At 41.5% G+C, this 18,985-nt stretch overlaps 1 protein-coding gene across 1 annotated transcript in view; it reads left to right on the top strand.

The window, feature by feature from the left end:
- Window positions 1–18,527, top strand: part of FBN1 (fibrillin 1) — a 252,580-nt gene extending 234,053 nt beyond the window's left edge. The window contains exons 61-65 of the mRNA XM_067746257.1: window positions 24–152; window positions 920–1,039; window positions 12,531–12,762; window positions 15,320–15,494; window positions 17,232–18,527. Coding sequence (XP_067602358.1) covers window positions 24–152; window positions 920–1,039; window positions 12,531–12,762; window positions 15,320–15,494; window positions 17,232–17,621 — 1,046 coding nt within the window. The 3' untranslated portion in view covers window positions 17,622–18,527. The remainder of the gene's footprint in view (window positions 1–23; window positions 153–919; window positions 1,040–12,530; window positions 12,763–15,319; window positions 15,495–17,231) is intronic.
- The last annotated feature ends 458 nt before the right edge of the window (window positions 18,528–18,985 follow it).

The raw sequence follows: 18,985 nt of genomic DNA, 5'->3' as shown, positions 1-18,985 counted from the left end.
CTTTCCCCCACTGCTTCTTACAGATAACAATGAATGCACCTCTGACATCAACCTGTGTGGGTCTAAGGGCATTTGCCAGAATACTCCTGGAAGCTTCACCTGTGAATGCCAGCGGGGATTCTCACTTGATCAGAGCGGTGCCAGCTGTGAAGGTGCGTGGAGCCCTTAGCTTGATCCAGCTGGTCGGTCCTTGTGGAGGGGGCCTATAAACACCTGCAGCATCATCCTCTATGAGACATCAGAACTGAGCACAGGGGAGATAGCCAGCTGAAGATGGGAAGTGTTTTCTCTAGTTTGCACGGGTCCCATATCTTAGAGATCCATCTTTTGTCTCCTGCTTGACTGTGTCCATAACACATGCTTCTCCTGAATATAACAAGACTTTTTCCACTCAGTTGTTCATTTAGTCTAATAGGGAATGACCCAGTCAAGAAAAATAGCTAGATTCCTGAATTTCACTAATTTTCTAGTCACTGGATCCAGAGTCTTAGAAGGATTCCCTCAATGTGGATTAAGTATATGAGGAATAGCTCTTCTGCTAGTATAGGATTAAATGTTTTACTTATATTTTTTAGGATTTTGTTTCTGTACTGACATTTTGGTTTCTAATTCTGGCACAAATAAGGAAATATAAGTAATTTACACGGCTGTCTCACAGTGCTCTTGTGCCTTGCATTAGTTTCTTCGTCATTTTTATCTGTGGACTTTACCAGGGATAGATGAATGGTTTTTTCCTTGGACTTATCAAAAGCTCCAGAGTAGATATTCTTGAAGTTTTTGGTGGTAGAATAATTTTTTAAGGATCAGATTTCTTACTAAAATTGCCTTTCACTTTCATATGCTTATAAATGTTGCTTCAGAGAACACCTCTGAGACAAGCATTGATGTGACTTAAAGGCGACTCTGCCTTCCTTTTCAGATGTGGACGAGTGCGAAGGAAACCATCGCTGCCAGCATGGCTGCCAGAACATCATCGGCGGCTACAGGTGCAGCTGCCCCCAGGGCTATCTCCAGCACTACCAATGGAACCAGTGTGTCGGCAAGTAGTTTTCCCTTGTTCACAAGATGAATTGCTATCAGCTCCTATGAGTCAGAAAACTGCTTTCTTTCTAAAAACTTTCAACTTGTCATTGAAGCAACAAATACCATTTCAAACTGTCCGTACCTGTTGAATCCAGAAGGAAGTCACAGCCTTTGCAAAGTAGCAAACTAAGAAAAAAAAAAATAATAATGATAAAGGGTATTTTGAGGGCGTTTGAAATGAAATGTCCCCAGAATTCCTTGACTCCCAATATCCCCTTGCTCTCCTGCTTCATTGCTAGTCATCAGCCCACATGGAGTTCTCTTCACCTTAGAGGCCAACAAAATCCTGCTTCTGACTGTAGTTTATCAGCCAGCGACAGGCTGTTATGAGCAACTTTTGGCCAGAAGATGCAGAAGTGGTTCCATTGAGTGCTAGACATCTTTGGGGCAGAGTGCAAGCAGCAAACACAGAAAGTTTTTTTCAGGATTGCTAATTTGCTTTGAATAATAAGGGAGTCCCCTAGAATCTCCCATTAAATTGAAGCTGTCATTTTTGATTCCACAGTATCATAGGAAAATAACTCTTAATGCACATCAGAGAATCCCAACATTGCAAATTTAGAGGGACCCCAAGCCATCTAGCCCAAGCCCTTTGTTTTACTGATGAAGGCTTAGAAGCCCAGGAAGGAAAGGTAGTCTGTCCTTACCAGTTCTTTGGTGGCAGGACCAGAGCTAGAACCCAAGGCTCTTAACTTCATGTTTTAGGGCTGCCTTTCTAGCGTCACCTTCACTTGTTTGCTTGTTTTTTTCATTCAGCAAGTAGCACTGCAAGCTTTGTGCTCTGGTGACCTGTTTTGGCTGCCACTCTGTTGGCTACAGAGCCCTACTTAGCAAAAACAAAGGGCAACTGCCTTCTGGGTGGCTGCTCCACATTGCAACGCTTGACTTTACTCCAAATGAAGACACATTTGGTACGTGTTCATTTATCAAACGCGTGTCTCTCTCATCTGGTTTGATTCTTTACAAGATGCAGTTTTGCAGAGGTGAGTAGTCTTGGCTAAAATGACCACAGTGCTAGAGTTTAGGCTGCACAGCTTGCTGATGAGCTGTCTGGTTTTAATCAAAAGCCCTTTGTTATCAGCTCAGGAAGGTCTTGGATTTTAATCACCAGTTTCTGACATTGTTCACAGAACTTCCAGCATGAGCTTTGTTGATTCAATACCCAGCATATGAGCCTATCTGCCCTTATTACGTAGGTCCCTTGAATGAAACTGGAGCTGTGGAGAAGAGTATAAAAGAGGTGAGGTCTGTCACTGCTGGGCCTTAACCCTCCTCTTCCTACACTCAGTCCAGAAATAGTAGAGATAGCCAGGTCATGTCCTCGTTGCCTGGAGATTCTATTTTGGCCCCATGAAGATCATCTCCTGCCTGGGACTTGTAGAAGAATGAGTCTATTAGGAAGTGGGAAGAGAGGGGAGGATGAAGATGGCAGAATAGGAGGAATGTGGAGCTCACCTCCCCCCCACAAACACATCAAAAATACGTCTACATGTGGAGCAACTCTCACGGAAAACCAACTGGAAACTGGCAGAAGACTTCTTATTCAACTGAAGTGGCAGGAAAGATCTCCATGAAGCTGGGTAGGGTGCAAAAAATAAAATAAAAAAGAAGGCATTGGGATGCGACTGGAACCCCTGGGACGATCTGTGAAGGAGGGAAGGTCCACGTGGACAGCCCTCACCCTGAGGAGCTTCCTTGCCTGCTGGGAGGTCTGCTGGGACAGATGGAGGGAACTGGACTCTGCTTGTGAGGAGTGCACACGTGCCGGCTTGCTAGCAGTCAGGGTGGAGAGAGACCAGCGCTGACAGCTGCCAGCTTGCCACACTCCTCAGTCTGAAACTCAGTGTGGGGCTGGGCTGCCAGTATAAGCAGTGACTAAGTGCTGAATCTCAGGCAGGGGAGGGTCTGGCCACGGTGGATTTTGTCAGCACACACACCAGGTGGTGCCACAGAAATGCGTGGCTTGGGTGGACAGGCCCTGGAAAGGAGTATGCAGAGGTGGTTTCTGGCAAGAGCACTCATCTCCACCCATTCCACCCCACAGCCTGCAGCCGGATCTGGGGTGGGCAGATCCTCAGAGTGCCCTGTCACAGAGGCAGTCCAGGTTCCACACAGTAGCACAACCACCTCGATTCCTGCAGCCACAGCACCCTGGCCTCCAGCAGCAGCCCACTCCACACCACAGCCTGGCACTAGGTCTGGGACGAACACAACAGAAAGGGACACAACCTTGGGCTGCTTCTCAGCAGAACCATGGACACCCGCATGGGTGGCACTTAGGTTTGCTGTGACCACACGGGCCTTACTTGCTTCGGCAGTCACCTCCTTTGGGACAGAGCACACCCTCAAGGGCAATGGAGCCTGACCAAACGTGACCCTCAGGGCTTCTACTCCAACAGCTGTGGAGCAGACACCACCCTGACGGGGCTGTGACAGCCACAGAGCAGAAAGGAGGCCCCACCCAACATCCAGTGCAGGCTATGGAGGCACAACACCAATCACAACCTCTGTCTAAGGAAGAATGGCCAGCACACTCTGAGGAAAGACATGGCTGGCATCCATACCATAAATAGCCTTCTCACCAAAAGTATTGGAATCACACAGTCTACAAAGGGATGCTCCCACAGAAAACACCCCTTCAAGACCAGAGTAGATCACTTTCTCTGTCTCTATGAATTTAGGAGAAACAGTTAAGTAAAATGAAAAAGCATAGGAACTCTTCCCAGTTAAAAGAATAAGAGAAACCCCCCTGAAAAAAACAGATAATGAAATAGACCTCACCAGTCTACTAAACCCAAGTTCAAAAAGGAGGTAAGAAAAATGCTAAAGAATTAATAAAGATTATCAATAGAAATGAAGATTAAACAATGAACTAGAAACTATAAAGAGGAACCAGGCAAAATTAGACAACTCAACGGCTGAGATAAAAACCAATCTAGAAGCAATGAATAGCACAGTAAATAACATAGAAGAACAAATAAGTGATCTGGAAGACAGAATAATGGAAATAACCCAATCACAACAGCAGACAGAAAGAAAAGTGAAAAAAATGAAAGCAACATATGGGGCCTATGAGATAATACAAAGTGTGCCAATCTACACATAACAGGGGTTCCAGAAGGAGAAGAGAGAGGGAAGGGGATCTAAAGTGTATTTGAAGAAATTATGGCTGAAAACTTCCCAACCCTAAAGAAGAAAACAGATATCCAGGTACAGGAAGCACAAAGGGTCCCAAACAAGATGAAACTAAACAGACCCACACTAAGACATATCATAATTAAAATGGCAAGAGTTAAAGAGAGGATTCTAAAGGTAGCAAGAGAAAGATTCAGCTTATTTCTCTGCAGAAACTTTGCAGGCCAGAGGGAGTGTCATGATATAATCAAAGTCTTGAAAGGGAAAAACCTGCAACCTAAGATACTCTACACTTGGCAACATTATCATTTAGAATACAAGGAGAGAGAAAAAATTTCTCAGATAAACAAAAAGAATTCAGCAATACTAAACCTACCTTAAAAGAAATATTGAGGGAATTCCCTGGTAGTCCAGTTATGGGACTCCACGCTTCCACTGCAGAGGGCATGAGTGTTATCCCTGGTCAGGGAACTAAGCTCCCACATGCCATGTGGTGCAGCCAGGAAAAAAAAAGAAAAAAAAAAGAAATATTGAAAGGTCTTCTCTAAATAGAAAAGCAAGAATCTATAGGAAAGGGATAATCCCAATAGGAAAGGCAAATATATAAAAGGATTGCAGATCACTTAAGCCAGTACATAGATTAAAAAACAATCAAAAAATTGTTGTAAAGGTGATTATATCTACAATTAATAGCAAAAGCAAACATGAAGGTGTAAAATAGGACATCAAAATCACAAAATTTGGAGGAGGGGACTAAAAATTGTAGATTGTTTAGAATGTGTTTGAGCTTATATGACTATCAGTTTAAAGTAAGTAGATATAGTTATGGGTCAACATACTTGAAAACCAGGGTAACCACAAATTAAAAACATAAAATAGATTCATAAAAACCAAAAAGAAGGAAACTCAAACATAATATTTAAAAAACCATCAAACCACAAAAGGAAAAACAAAAAAGAAGACATGAACAAAGAAGAACTACAAAATCAACTGGAGAACAAGGTTTAAAATGACAATAAGTACATACCTCTCAATAATTACTTTAAATGTCAATGGACTAAATGCTCTGATTGAAAGACACAGTGGCAGATTGGATAAAAAACAAGAACCTAGGGCTTCCCTGGTGGCGCAGTGGTTGAGAGTCCACCTGCCAATGCAGGGGACACAGGTTCATGCCCCGGTCTGGGAAGATCCCACATGCCGCAGAGTGGCTGGGCCCGTGAGCCATGGCCACTGAGCCTGTGCGTCCAGAGCCTGTGCTCCGCAATGGGAGAGGCCACAACAGTGAGAGGCCCGCATACCACAAAAAAAAAAAAAAAAAACAAGAACCTATAATATGCAGCCTACAAGACACTCACTTCAGGGAGAAAGACACACAGATTGAAAGTGAGGGGATGGAAAAAGATATTTCATGCAAATGGAAATGACGAGAAAACAGGGGTAGGAATACTCATATCAGGCAAAATAGACTTTAAAACAAAGTCCATAAAGAAAAAGAAGGACATTATATAATGATAAAGGGATCACTACAAGAAGAGGATATTACGCTCAATAATACATGCACCCAATATAGGAGCACCTAAATATATAAAACAAATACTAACAGACATAAAGGGTGAAATTGACAGGAATAAAATGATAGTAGGAGACTTACACCCTAATGACACCAATGGACAGATCTTCCTCAGTGAGGCAGCAGAGGTCCTAAATGACACAACAGACCAGTTGGACTTAATTGATATCTACAGGACACTACATCCAAAATAAAAACACCAGAATACACCTTCTTTTCAAACGCACATGGAACATTCTCTAGGATAGACCGCTTCCCAGGTTACAAAACAAGCATTAAGAACTTTAAGAGAATATAAATTATTTCAATCATCTTTTCTGACCACAATAGTATGAAACGAGAAATCAACCACAGAAAGAAAAATGGGGAAAAAAATGAACACATGGAGACTAAACAACATGCTACTAAAAAACCCAATGGGTTAACAATGAAATCAAAGAAGAAATCAGAAAATACCTCGAGACAAACAACAATGGAAACACAAACTTACACAATCTATGGGATGCAGCAAAAACAGTTTCAAGAGGGAAGTTCACAGCAATACAGGCCTTCCTCAAAAACAAGAAAAATCTCAAACAACCTAACCTACCACCTAAAAGAATTAGAAAAACAACAAGCAAAACCTAAAGTCAGCAGAAGGAAATAAGAAAGATCAGAGAGGGAATAGAGATTTTTTAAAAACCCAGAAAAGATCAATAAAACCAAGAACCAGTTTTTTGAAAAGATAACCCAAATTGACAAACCACTAGCCAGGCTCACCAAGAAGAAAAGAGAGGACCCAAAGAAACAAAATAAGAAATGAAAGAGGAGAAATAACAACTGATACCACAGAAATACAAAAAATCAAAAGAGAATACTATGAACAGTTATATGCCAACAAATTGGACAACGTAGAAGAAATGGACACGTTTTTAGAAACATACAGCCTGCCAAAACTGAATCAAGAAGAAACAGATAATTTGAACAGACCAATCACTAGAAGTAAAATAGAATCTGTAATGAAAAAAACTCCTTGCAAACAAAAGTCCAGAACCGGACTGCTTCACTGGGGAATTCTACCAAATATACAAAGAAGAACTTATACTAGCCTTCTCAAACTATTCCAAAAGATCTAAGAGGAGGTAACACTCCCAAAGTCATTATATGAAGCCACCATCACCCTGATGCTAAAACCAGACAAAGACACTAAACAAAAAGAAAATTACAGGCCAATATCTTTGATGAATATAGATGCAAAAATCCTCAATAAAATTTTAGCAAACTGAATCCAACAATACATAAAAAGGATCATACACCATGATCAAGTTGGATTCATTCCTAGGTCACAAAGGTGGCTCACATGCAAAATCAATGTGTTACACCACATCAACAAAGGGAAAGACAAAAACCACATGATCATCTCAACAGATGCAGAAGAAGCATTTGATAAAATTCAACATCCATTCATGATAAAAACTCTCACCAAAGTGGGTATAGAGGGAACATATCCCAACATCATAAAAGCCATTACGACAAACCAACAGCCAATATAATGTTAAATGGTGAAAAGCTGAAAGCCTTCCCACTAAAATCTGGAAAAAGACAAGGATGCCCACTCTCTCACCATTTCTATTCAACATAGTATTGGAAATCCTAGCCACAGCAATCATAGAAGAAATAAAAGGTATCCAAATTGGAAGCAAAGAGGTAAAACTGTCACTATTTGCAGATGACATGATACTCTATATGGAGAACCCTAAAGACTCCAGACAAAAACTTTTGGAACTAATAAATGAATTCAGCAAGGTAGCAGGATACAAGATTAATATATAGAAATCTGTTCCATTTCCTTACACCAACAATATAAGTAAAAAAAAAAAAAAATCCTGTTTAAAATCACATCAATAAAATGAAATACCTAGGAATAAACTTTACCAAGGAAGTGAAAAACCTATATGCTGAAAACTATAAAACATTAATAAAGGATTAATAAAGGATGATTCAGAGAAATGGAAAGATATCTCATGCTCTTGGATTAGAAAAATTAATGTTGTTAAAATGGACATACTACCCAAAGCAATGTGTAGATTTAATGTGATCCCTATCAAATTTCCTGTGACATTTTTCAGAGAACTAGAAAAAAATCCCAAAATTTATATGGAACCACCGAAGACCCAGAATTTTCAAAGCAATTCCAAGGAAAAAGAACAAAGCTGCAGGCATAAACCTTCCAGAATTCAGACTGTAATACAAAGCTGAAATAATCAAAACAGCACGGTACTGGCACAAAAACATACATATAAATCAGCGGAACAGATAGAGAGCCCAGAAATAAACCCACGCACCTACAGTCAATTAATCTGCAACAAAGGAAGCAAGAATATACAATGGAGAAAAGACAATCTCTTCAGCAAATGGTTCTGGGAAAGCTGGACAACCACATGTAAATCAGTGAAGTTAGAACACTCCGTCACACCATATACAAAAATAAACTCAAGATGGTTTAAAGACCTAAATATGAGACATGACACCATGAAATTCCTAGAAGAGAACATAGGCAAAACATTCTTGGACATAAATTGTAGCAATATTTTCTTAGATCAGTCTCCCAAAGCAAAAGAAATAAAAGCAAAAATAAACAAATGGTATCTAATCAAACTTAAAAGCTTTTGTACAGCAAAGGAAACCATCAACAAAATGAAAAGACAACTTATGGAATGGGAGAAAATATTTGCAAATGATGAAACCGACAAGGGGTTAATATCCAAAATACACAAACAGCTCATACAACTCAGTATCAAAAAAACAAACAACCCAATCAAAAAGTGGACAGAAGACCTAAATAGTCATTTCTCCAAAGAAGACAAACAGATGACCAATCAGCACATGAAAAGAGGCTCAACATTGTTAATTATTAAAGAAATGCAAATCAATACCACTATGAGGTATCATCACCTTACACTGGTCAGAATGACTATCATCAAAAAGTCTACTATCTCCAAAAAAGTCTACTATCATCAAAAAGTCTACATCTGGAGAATGTGTGGAGAAAAGGGAACCCTCCTGCACTGTTGGTAGGAATGTAAATTGGTGTAGCCACTATGGAGAACAGTGTGGAGGTTATTTAATAAACTAAAAATAGAGCTACCATATGATCCAGCAATCCCACTCCTGGGCATATATCCCCAAAAGATGAAAACTCTAATTCAGAAGGATACATGCACCCCAGTGTTCATAACAGCACTATTTACAATAGCCAAAATGTGGAAACAACGCAAGTGCCCATCAACAGACGATTGGTTTAGGAAGATACACACACACACACACACACACACACACAGTATATTACTCAGCCATAAAAAATGAAATATTGCCATTTGCAGCAACATGGATGGACCTATATAATATATATAAGTGAATCACTTTGCTGTACACGTGAAACTAACACTATTGGAAATCAACTAAATTTCAGTTTTTAAAAAGTGGGAAGAGGTTTGGGGGTTTTGATGCCCAGAAGATACCAGTTCAAACTGGTCTCATATTTCTTGGGAATTATACTTACCCAGAATGAGCACTGCATTGCCTTGGGCCAGAATGGCTTCCCCAGAGCCATGCAGAGCAGATCTCTTGGACCAGCCCTCCCTGGATCCTTGCTCCTAGGCAGCCAGAAGTTCCCTCTTGGAAGATGGATGGGTTTATAGGGTAAAGGGCCATGGATATCATTGCTTTCTAGAAAATATCAAACTTGCAGCTTGAAGTTGGAGCTGACCCATCATGACCTATAGGAAATTAGTAAAGGAAAGGCTGTTCTACATTTGGAGTTCTCCCAGTGGCTCTCCCTTAACACCACAGCTAAGACACACTATGCGAGCCTGATGCTGGAAACTTTGAGTTTAGAGGACAAAGTAAGTAGGTTTCCATCTGCTTTTAAGGAGTGTCTTTCAGAGACTCTAATGCTATTTCATTCAAATTAGAATTGTCTCTTTTTATGAAAAGAGCAAAACCCTCACCAATTTAAGTAACAACTGAAAGAATAAAACAAAGATTTGGGCGTGTAGAAAAATTCCTTGTGGAGCCATTTGCTCCAGGGTGCACACACAGGATGAAAAAGGTCAGGAAAAGTGCAAAACATGTTAAACAAATCATGGTATTTGTATATTGATAGAAAGGGTGAGTGCACAAACAGATTGTTTTCAAGCTGTAAACATTGAACATTTGCCAATTTCTTATCTTAATCCGTGCTCCACTCTACCCCATCTCTCCAACCCAGATAAGCAAGTTTAATTTAAACTTATTAGATTCTCAGGGAGGAAAAAATGTAAAATAAAGTAGAAAAGAATGTGAAAAGGGGACAGGGAGAGTTCTTGACAGGAATAGATACTCCAAGTTAAAAAGAGAGATACTCAAATTTAGAAAGAACCTTAGCAATGATCTAGTCTGATCTGTTTCTAACATATCAATCCCTCTCCAACCTAGAAAGGTACTCACCTTCTCCCAAGACAGCCCAATCTATGCATAGAAAACTTTAATTTTTAGAAATATCTTTTTCATAAAGGATGAAGCTCTTCTCCCACTAACTCCTAACCACTGGTCCTGTTTCTGCTCCTTGGAACAAAACAGAATAAATCTAAGCTCTGTATTAACAGGTCTTCCCCACATATACCCATGCCTTACCTTAGAGGTTTTATCAGCCAGAGTCCCAGCAGGTAACAGATGGCTGAGCCCAACCAAAAGCTCAGGATACAGGAGAGGAGCTTGTGGATGCTCCATTCCAATCAGCCTTGTAGAGCCGAGGGCAGGCGAGAAGTCTGGAAGTGGATAAGCAAGGCAAGGAGAAGACATTCAGCCCAGAGATATTCCCTTCACCAAAGCAACTACCCTCGGTTCTTCATTCATCCTGGATGCCCATGGTCTCCATTAGTTTCTATCACACAGCTCACCTCTAATTTAAAATAAGGGGAAAAAGAACACAGATGATGGCATATTGAATCATTTTGTTTTAGGAACCTTAGAACCTAAGTGACCTTGGGTGGGTACCTGAGAGTCCTTGGATATAAAGGATCTCAAACAGATGCATAGCTAGGCACTGAGCCATAGTAGGCAGCTCAACCAATAGCTTTCTTATTGTATATCTACTCCTTCTTCTCTCTGTAACTACATACAGGCAAGAAGTGGGGGGGGGGGGCAGGTCGAGAAAGGAAGGGGGAGGAAGAGAAGGAAGAGAGGAAGGAAGGGTGGAAGGCAATCTGAATTGTGTGTGTGTGTGTATGTATATATATCCAAGTATCCCGCCCTCACTGTTTTTACCCACCTGTTCTCCTAATTTAAAAAAAAAAGGTATTTCCTTAGAAACAATTTTGTTCTTGAAAAATGAATCTACCTCAGCCAATGAAAAAGTAAAAGAGAAAGGACCAGTTTAAATGTGGGTGAGTCTTTTGAGAGACACTGTGATATGAAGGAAAGCACGTGACTTTTGTAGTCAGACAGACCTGGGTGTGCATCTCTGCCCTGCGGCTGCTGCTGGGAGATCTTGGTGGGGCTTTCTGAGTCTTGCTTTCTTCACCTGGAAAATAGGGATTTTAATACCTACCTCTGTGACTGTTAGGCAGGTTAAGTAGATGGAGTGAAGTACCTAGTATCCCAACTGTCATACAGTAGGCATCTAATAAGTTTTAGTTGCCTTTCTCCTCCTCTCTTCCATTGGAATTAGGTATTTGCTAAGTGAGGAGAAGGTCAGTCACATGCATTCATATGAACATATGCCTGAAAATGGGCTCTAGCAGTTAAGAAATGTCTTACCAGCAAACATCCGTGCTGCCCTACAAAGGCAGGTCTACAAAAATATATTGGAAATTTCAAAAAAGTATACATCAGACATGATGAGAAACTTGAGGGGTTTCTTCCCTTTGAATTGATTTGTTAAAGTTAGATTTCTTTTTCCTACTTATTGCCATCAGACTTGGCCGGTCCCTATCTGTAGCTAGTTCTGCAGCATCTGTGTCTCTTGTAGGTTTTCCCCAATTATTGCCTGTGAAGTCTGCACTGAATCTGTTCCAGCCATACTTTGCTTTAGACATGGCCCAGACTCTGGGCAGGAGGTGGTTTGGATAAAGGGGCCCATTCAGAGATGGGAGCAGACATACCAGAAGACACTACTCATCCCCAGGGCAAGCACCTGGAGGCTTTTATGGACTTTTGAAAATGAAGTCCTAGTGGGCCGACACTTCCTGCAGGGTGTCAGCCCTTGCCAGCCCTACTCATCCTGAAAAAGGAAGACCGAGAAAGCAGCCTCCAGGAATATGGTTCATCTCTGCTGTGGAGATAATCATCCTATTAGTGGGCACTTGTGAAGCAAAGGTGCAAAGAACTGATTCCTGCCCTTCCACCCTGAACCCTGAACCTTAGCCATGAACCATCCCCACGTTCTACACGGGATGCTCCCGTAGAGCAGAACATACAAGTATTGGCTTCAGATGAGAACTGGAGTCTGCTGGTCCTCAGAATCCCACTCCCTAATGTATTCTGCCTGGTGCACTTGACCTCAGAAACCACGTTCGCTCACCATATGGCAAGAGACCACACCTGTTTCCACATCTTTCTCTCTTGTTCCCTTTCCCACCGCAGCCACCTCTGCCTGTGTTACCTTCCTAAGAGCCTAGGGGAGGGCCAGCTGGCCGGCAGCAAGTGGCCTGATCCAGACACCTCCATAGCAACCTCTGGCTGGTATCACATATGCGGTGTCTTCTGGTTTTTTCTGCAGATGAAAATGAATGCCTCAGTGCTCACATTTGCGGAGGAGCCTCCTGCCACAACACGCTGGGGAGCTACAAGTGCATGTGTCCTGCTGGCTTCCAGTACGAACAGTTCAGTGGTGGGTGCCAAGACATCAACGAATGTGGCTCTTCTCAGGCCCCCTGCAGTTACGGCTGTTCCAATACCGAGGGCGGCTACCTCTGTGCCTGTCCACCTGGCTACTTCCGAATAGGCCAAGGGTAAGCACTGCTAGCCATGGTCGTGGTTGGAGGCTTTCTCATTCATAACATAATTAAGTATATTTAATTCAAAATGACCTGTCCTAGTAGAGTAGAACCATACTTTTTATGATTCTTGAGTTAATTCCAATTAGTGCTGCAAAGGTTTTAGGTTATTTTATTTGAAAGGGGACATCTAGGTTTCTGGACATTCATAGAATGTCAAACAAAATAATGAAATGACATTGTAAATACCTCGCTCTATGGCTTACCGGTCTCATTCTCTTGCTCTTCACATCTTGTTGGAAAGCGATTCATCTCTCAGGAAATACAGGGGCTGCGACCCGTGACAGAACTGGACTCAGGCTGCACTTTGCTGATGCAGCCTTCTCCTGGGGCAAGCAGGATTCTGTCTCGACTTAAAATGCCTTCTCATCTAGCTCCTGTTAGGATAAACCAAAAAGATACCTTTTGTGGAGTCCTTTACAGTTTTAAAGTGTATTTTACATTTCAGACTTAAATGTACATTCAAAATTGCCAAAAGAGCATTACATATAAGAGTCAAGAGAATTACTGTATTTTCCAGGTAGAATACTTCACCACATTGTACGTGTGAGAGCTGGGGCAGGAAAGATGCGTTTTTATTCTACTCAGTAATTTAAGAGTTAGTGTTAAGTTTTCAAAGTTTAGGTCTTCTTCCCCGCTGAATTCATCTGGACTTGGTTGTCTCGGTTCTGGCTACTCTGTGTAGGAGCTCAAATTTTAACTTTTTAATTAGGAACACAGACATTAAATATACATACACATATATATATACACACCAACACACACACTTATATATACTCCCCCCCACACACAAAGTCACATATTCCACAACACACACTTACATGTACATATCCAATTGTTAATTTTGTGTTCTTTGATTTCTTGACACACAAACATCAAGTGATTCATTTTGGGGTGTGTAGAAGGTAAAAGAATGTTTCATGGGAAGCACACAGAATGCCAGCAATAGGACTCAAATTTCCAGATGTTTGTGTCTGGCTCTCAGTAGACTCATTCTTTATAAGTTTAATGCCAGAACCATTTTCCCAGCAAAAACTGTGACACTCCAAACTGGCTTCTGGCCAGTGGGACTTTATAGTCACACTTCTTGTAAGTGGTGTTCCAGGGATATGAAAATACTGGAAGGGAGTTCTGAGAAAGGAGCCAAAAGCCTGTGAATTTGGGGTTTGCCTTCCAATAATTTAATCATTATGTGAATGCACACACATACAGGATGAGCATTTATCATTTCGTCCATTTTATTGTTTCTGCACATTTCATGGTGCAAGATTAAAGGACAAGGAAATGTGTCGGGCTCAGCAAGATTACAGAAGATATTAGAAACCTGGAAATTGCTGCAAAATACAAAGTTTCTTCTTATTGGCATTATATTTTGAATCTTAAAGGCATAAAGGAACATGGGTTATAAAGAATAGATCAACTAATACAGAAAGAGAAAACGGTATTTGTTCTACATTATGGACCCAGTAGTGGACCCAGTAGTAGAGATCTACCCATTTATAACAGTTTGGGCTCCTCCGTGAGTCACTAGGGTGGACCCTACCCCAATGCAAAGATTCTTTTAGGATCATTCAAATATTTCAACACATTTGCAAAGAGGAGCCTGGTAAATACATTCCAAGTGGCCTATGAAATAGTAAGCAGAATAACAAAACAAGGTACTTGTGAAACATGCAAGCCTCCCTCCATAACTTGGCTTTAAAAACTGAAAGGCAAAGAAAAACAGCTGAACTAGTTTTCTCTTGGGCATGGGTTTGTTTATCCAGCCTCACATGAGTCAGAGCCAGTGGACCTAGTGGTTTTGAATGATTTGAAGCAATTTCCCACAGTTGGGCAAGCTTTGATACATGTATTTTATACATTGCATACCCTCAATTTATATCTAAATCAACCTCAGGTGTCACCTAGCGCTTTCTTCTTATCTCCAGGAGGAGCTTCAGCCAAAGTGAGAGGTCTGATAAGTGAGAGGATAAGTGAGAGGAGAGACTGCTCAGAAGCTGGAGTGGTGAAGGCTGGTGACAGCGGTGGTGGTGGAAGTGGAGGTGGCAGTGATAGTATCAGTTAAGCAGCAAGAGGGCAAGGAACTGAACAGTGATGTCTCATCCCTTTCTCACTCATTTGGAGCCTGTTTCATAAAAAGAAGGCATTTTTATTGAACCTTCCGAGTCACATGGTCTCCCTCATCCTCTGTTCTTCTCTTGTTTCCACTCCCCGTTTCCTCCCCAGCAGTACAGCAAAACACCTGCCACATTTCATTTGGGAAGTGAAGGGACAAATAAATATGCAAAACGGGGCCTTGAGAAACAGTAAAAAGAAATCAAGTCAACCCAGGGAACTGAGAATTTGAGGCCAAACACCGAGGGCTTCAGTGTTGTTCTCAGAACCGCCGATCATCCAGTGGACAAATAATCAAGGACTGAATGTCACTAGGGAGGGGTCCAGGCTTCACCAGAACTCTCCCTCCTCCATCTCCCAATTCTAACGAAAAACATCTGTTTCCCTTCCACCATAGGCACTGTGTTTCTGGAATGGGCATGGGCCGAGGAAACCCAGAGCCACCTGTCAGTGGTGAAATGGATGACAATTCCCTCTCCCCAGAGGCGTGTTATGAGTGTAAGATCAACGGCTACCCCAAACGGGGCAGGAAGCGGAGAAGCGCAAATGAAACAGAGGCCTCCAACATTGAGGTAGGTCAGAAGGTGGTTTCTCCTGATGTCTCCTATTGCAGAAAGGTCCTCCAGATTCCTATGGTTTCCTCCAAGGGTGCCCCAAAGTGGGAAAAATCTCCCTGAGGAGAAAATCCAGACATTCCCTGAGCTCTAGGCTGTATTTTACAAGGGTCTGTGGGGCTCTCTGGAGTTTCTTGCTGCTTTTAGGGAGTGGCCGTTCGAAGGTTTTCACATACTTGCTCATTTCCTCTGTCTCGCCGAAAAGAAAGTCAAACACCCACCCAAAGTCTGCTGAAAGGACAAGGTCTGAGATCCAGGACAGCAAGTGGGCAGAATAGTGAAGTGACATAGTTCTCCCTACACAGGGATGACAAGTTCTGAAAGCTAGAGACTCCTCTACTGAAAACAGCCATGTGGAGTGTGAGGGAACTTGGATTCTAGACAAAAACAACATGGAGCTCAAGCAGCCTGGTTTTCTTTGCCTACGGCTGCTGCAGCCTTTCCGTCAACTCAGAAATGCAGATACTCACCCAGACCTCTGGCTGCAGGCCCGGAGAATCCAGCACATGTGGTCCCAGAGAGGCAAGCAAGAAGCCAGTGAAAAGCATTGAATATTAGCAGATCATCAGAGCCAGGAAGTAGGTTCATAGGTGTGTCTTTCGGTGGGGATGGTTTTGCGTCACTGAATCAAATTGAAATAAACTGGTTCTTTCTTAGCATCAGTGCTGCAACGCATCTGCTGTGGTTTGGGAAATGACGGACTTGAGGATATGGGGAGGGGGAAGGGTAAGCTGTGACAAAGTGAGAGAGTGGCATGGACATATATACACTGCCAAACGTAAAACAGATAGCTAGTGGGAAGCAGCCGCATAGCACAGAGAGATCAGCTCGGTGGTTTGTGACCACCTAGAGGGGTGGGATAGGGAGGGTGGGAGAGAGGGAGATGCAAGAGGGAAGAGATATGGGAACGTGTATATGTATAACTGATTCACTTTGTTATAAAGCAGAAACCAACACACCATTGTAAAGCAATTATACTCCAATAAAGATGTTAAAAAAAAAAAAGCAAGCAGATCATGTGCAGATATCCAAGAAGAAAAAAAAAAAAAAAAACTCGAGTGTACATCTGAATCATCTGGAAGGCTTGTTAAAATGGATTTCTGCGGCTTCCCCGGTGGCGCAGTGGTTGAGAGTCCGCCTGCCAATGAAGGAGACACGGGTTCGTGTCCCGGTCCGGGAAGATCCCACATAACGCGGAGCGGCTAGGCCCGTGAGCCATGGCAGCTGAGCCTGCGCGTCCGGAGCCTGTGCTCCGCAACGGGAGAGGCCACAAGAGTGAGAGGCCCGCGTACCGCGCAAAAAAAAAAAAAAAAGAAAAGAAAACGGCTTTCTGGAAAACATCCGAAGGGTTTCTGATTCACTAGGTCTCAGGTGACACCAAGAGCTTGCATTTCTAACAGATGCCCAGGTGATACTGATGCTGTTGGTAGGGGACCATACTTTGAGACCCACTGCAATAGAAGGCCGCCAAATACAAGTGATTTCAACTTTCTCCTTGACATGTTTATTTTTTAATATTATAAAAATGTGCCAATTTAACATTTGTGGTTTAAGCAGTATTTTATGAATACTCACTTTCAATATAGTATACATATCATGAGAAGAAAGTTGTGTTAGTGTGAGATTTGAGTCACTTTTTCTTTAGTAAGTGGCATATTTACCTTTTATTTAACACATTGCCATATGTCTTTCCAGGATCAGCCTGAGATAGAAGCCAATGTGAGTCTTGCAAGCTGGGATGTTGAGAAGACAGCCGTGTTTGCTTTCAATATTTCCCACATCAATAACAAGGTCCGAATCCTAGAACTCCTTCCAGCCCTTACGACTCTGACGAATCACAACAGATACTTGATTGAATCTGGAAATGAAAACGGCTTCTTTAAAATCAACCAAAAGGAAGGGATCAGCTACCTCCACTTCACAAAGAAGAAGCCAGTGGTTGGAACCTATTCATTACAAATCAGTAGTAGTCCACTTTATAAAAAGAAAGAACTTAATCAGCTAGAAGATAAATATGACAAAGACTACCTCAGTGGTGAACTGGGTGATAATCTGAAGATGAAAATTCAGATTTTGCTTCATTAATTCACCATCCAGAGACCAAATAATTAAAAAACAAAGATAGATAGGTAGAACTGAATTTTTCCCCCAATCAGAATCTTCATATTATAGGTACAGTCTTTCACCACGTAAATTGCTATAAATAAGCACTATTCTTGTATTACAAAAGCAAGGTACAGGTGACTACCCTAGTTCAAAACAACCACTTTCTCAGGCTTCTCATGTATGTAGCTAAGCTACCTTGTCATATGTGTTTATTTTTGAAAACTGGGACATGTATTTCCACTGGGGGTTGGCCATTCATGCTGACGTGCCATCCTTCTAGCAGACGTACAGGAATGTGCTTTCAATTTATGGACTGTTCTATTTTTTCAAATTGTAAAACTTTGCTTCTCCAAATACAAGTATTAGGTTGGCCATTTATAATATCTATTTGGTGCTAGTAAATTCTCAAACTAGATTTATAAATGCACTGTAATATTTACACAACTTAGAAACCAAATTACAAGTATTCAGTTCAAATACTTCATTAATTTCAATCAACCAAAGTTAGTCCAGTAGCTTATCTCAGTTATGAGTATAATACATTACATGTAAATTAAGTGTGTGTATACTGTAATCGTGCTATTTTTTATCATTGAAACATTTATAAACTAGAATAATAATGCCCTTAATGTGAGGGTTTGTAATGGTGCTTATTAAGACCAAAGACTTGTTAAATGTATACACCAAGTGGTAATGAAATTTCTGTGACTGGCCCACACATGCATGGAGGTCTGGGAGGACCAGGAAACAGCCTCAGCAGCCAGAGGATCACCAGTGCATCCTTCATCACACCTGTGCAATATGCCAAGATTACCCTCGGCCATTCCTGTCAACAAGGGGTCCATGTCATAAATGACACAATAAAACAGTCTCTTTTTTAGTGTACCCCTTGGCTTTGTGTTCTTGCATGGATGTGGGATTGGAGGGGCCATTCTGGAGACTAAATAAAGTCTCCTGAAATTAAACTATCCTGGATCTGTTAGTTACAGCATCTAAAGGTGCCAAATATATAACCACTAGAAGAAAATTTAACATATTTGAGTCAGTCCTTTGTTTTATTCATTCAAGACAGCGGAGTTATTTCTCACCAACAAGATATTTAAGACTGTAGCATTATTTCTAAAACGTGACCTAATTAATCCTGTGACTTTTAAACTACTAGATTTCAGTACTTAAAAACATCAAGTTCATTGTCTTAGAGCACATGCGTTCCATTATAAAAATTTATCATGCCCCCTCCCCTCAAATATACACAGCGCTGGCAAGCTTAGGCGTTCCATCCTTTTTTTCTCCCCTAAACATCTGTTGTTAGTCAGTGCTAGCCTAATTACAAAGGGATAATC

This window comes from Pseudorca crassidens, chromosome 1, assembly GCF_039906515.1.
Source record: "Pseudorca crassidens isolate mPseCra1 chromosome 1, mPseCra1.hap1, whole genome shotgun sequence".
Lineage (NCBI taxonomy): Eukaryota > Metazoa > Chordata > Mammalia > Artiodactyla > Delphinidae > Pseudorca > Pseudorca crassidens.
This window is presented reverse-complemented; position numbering and strand designations above follow the sequence as displayed.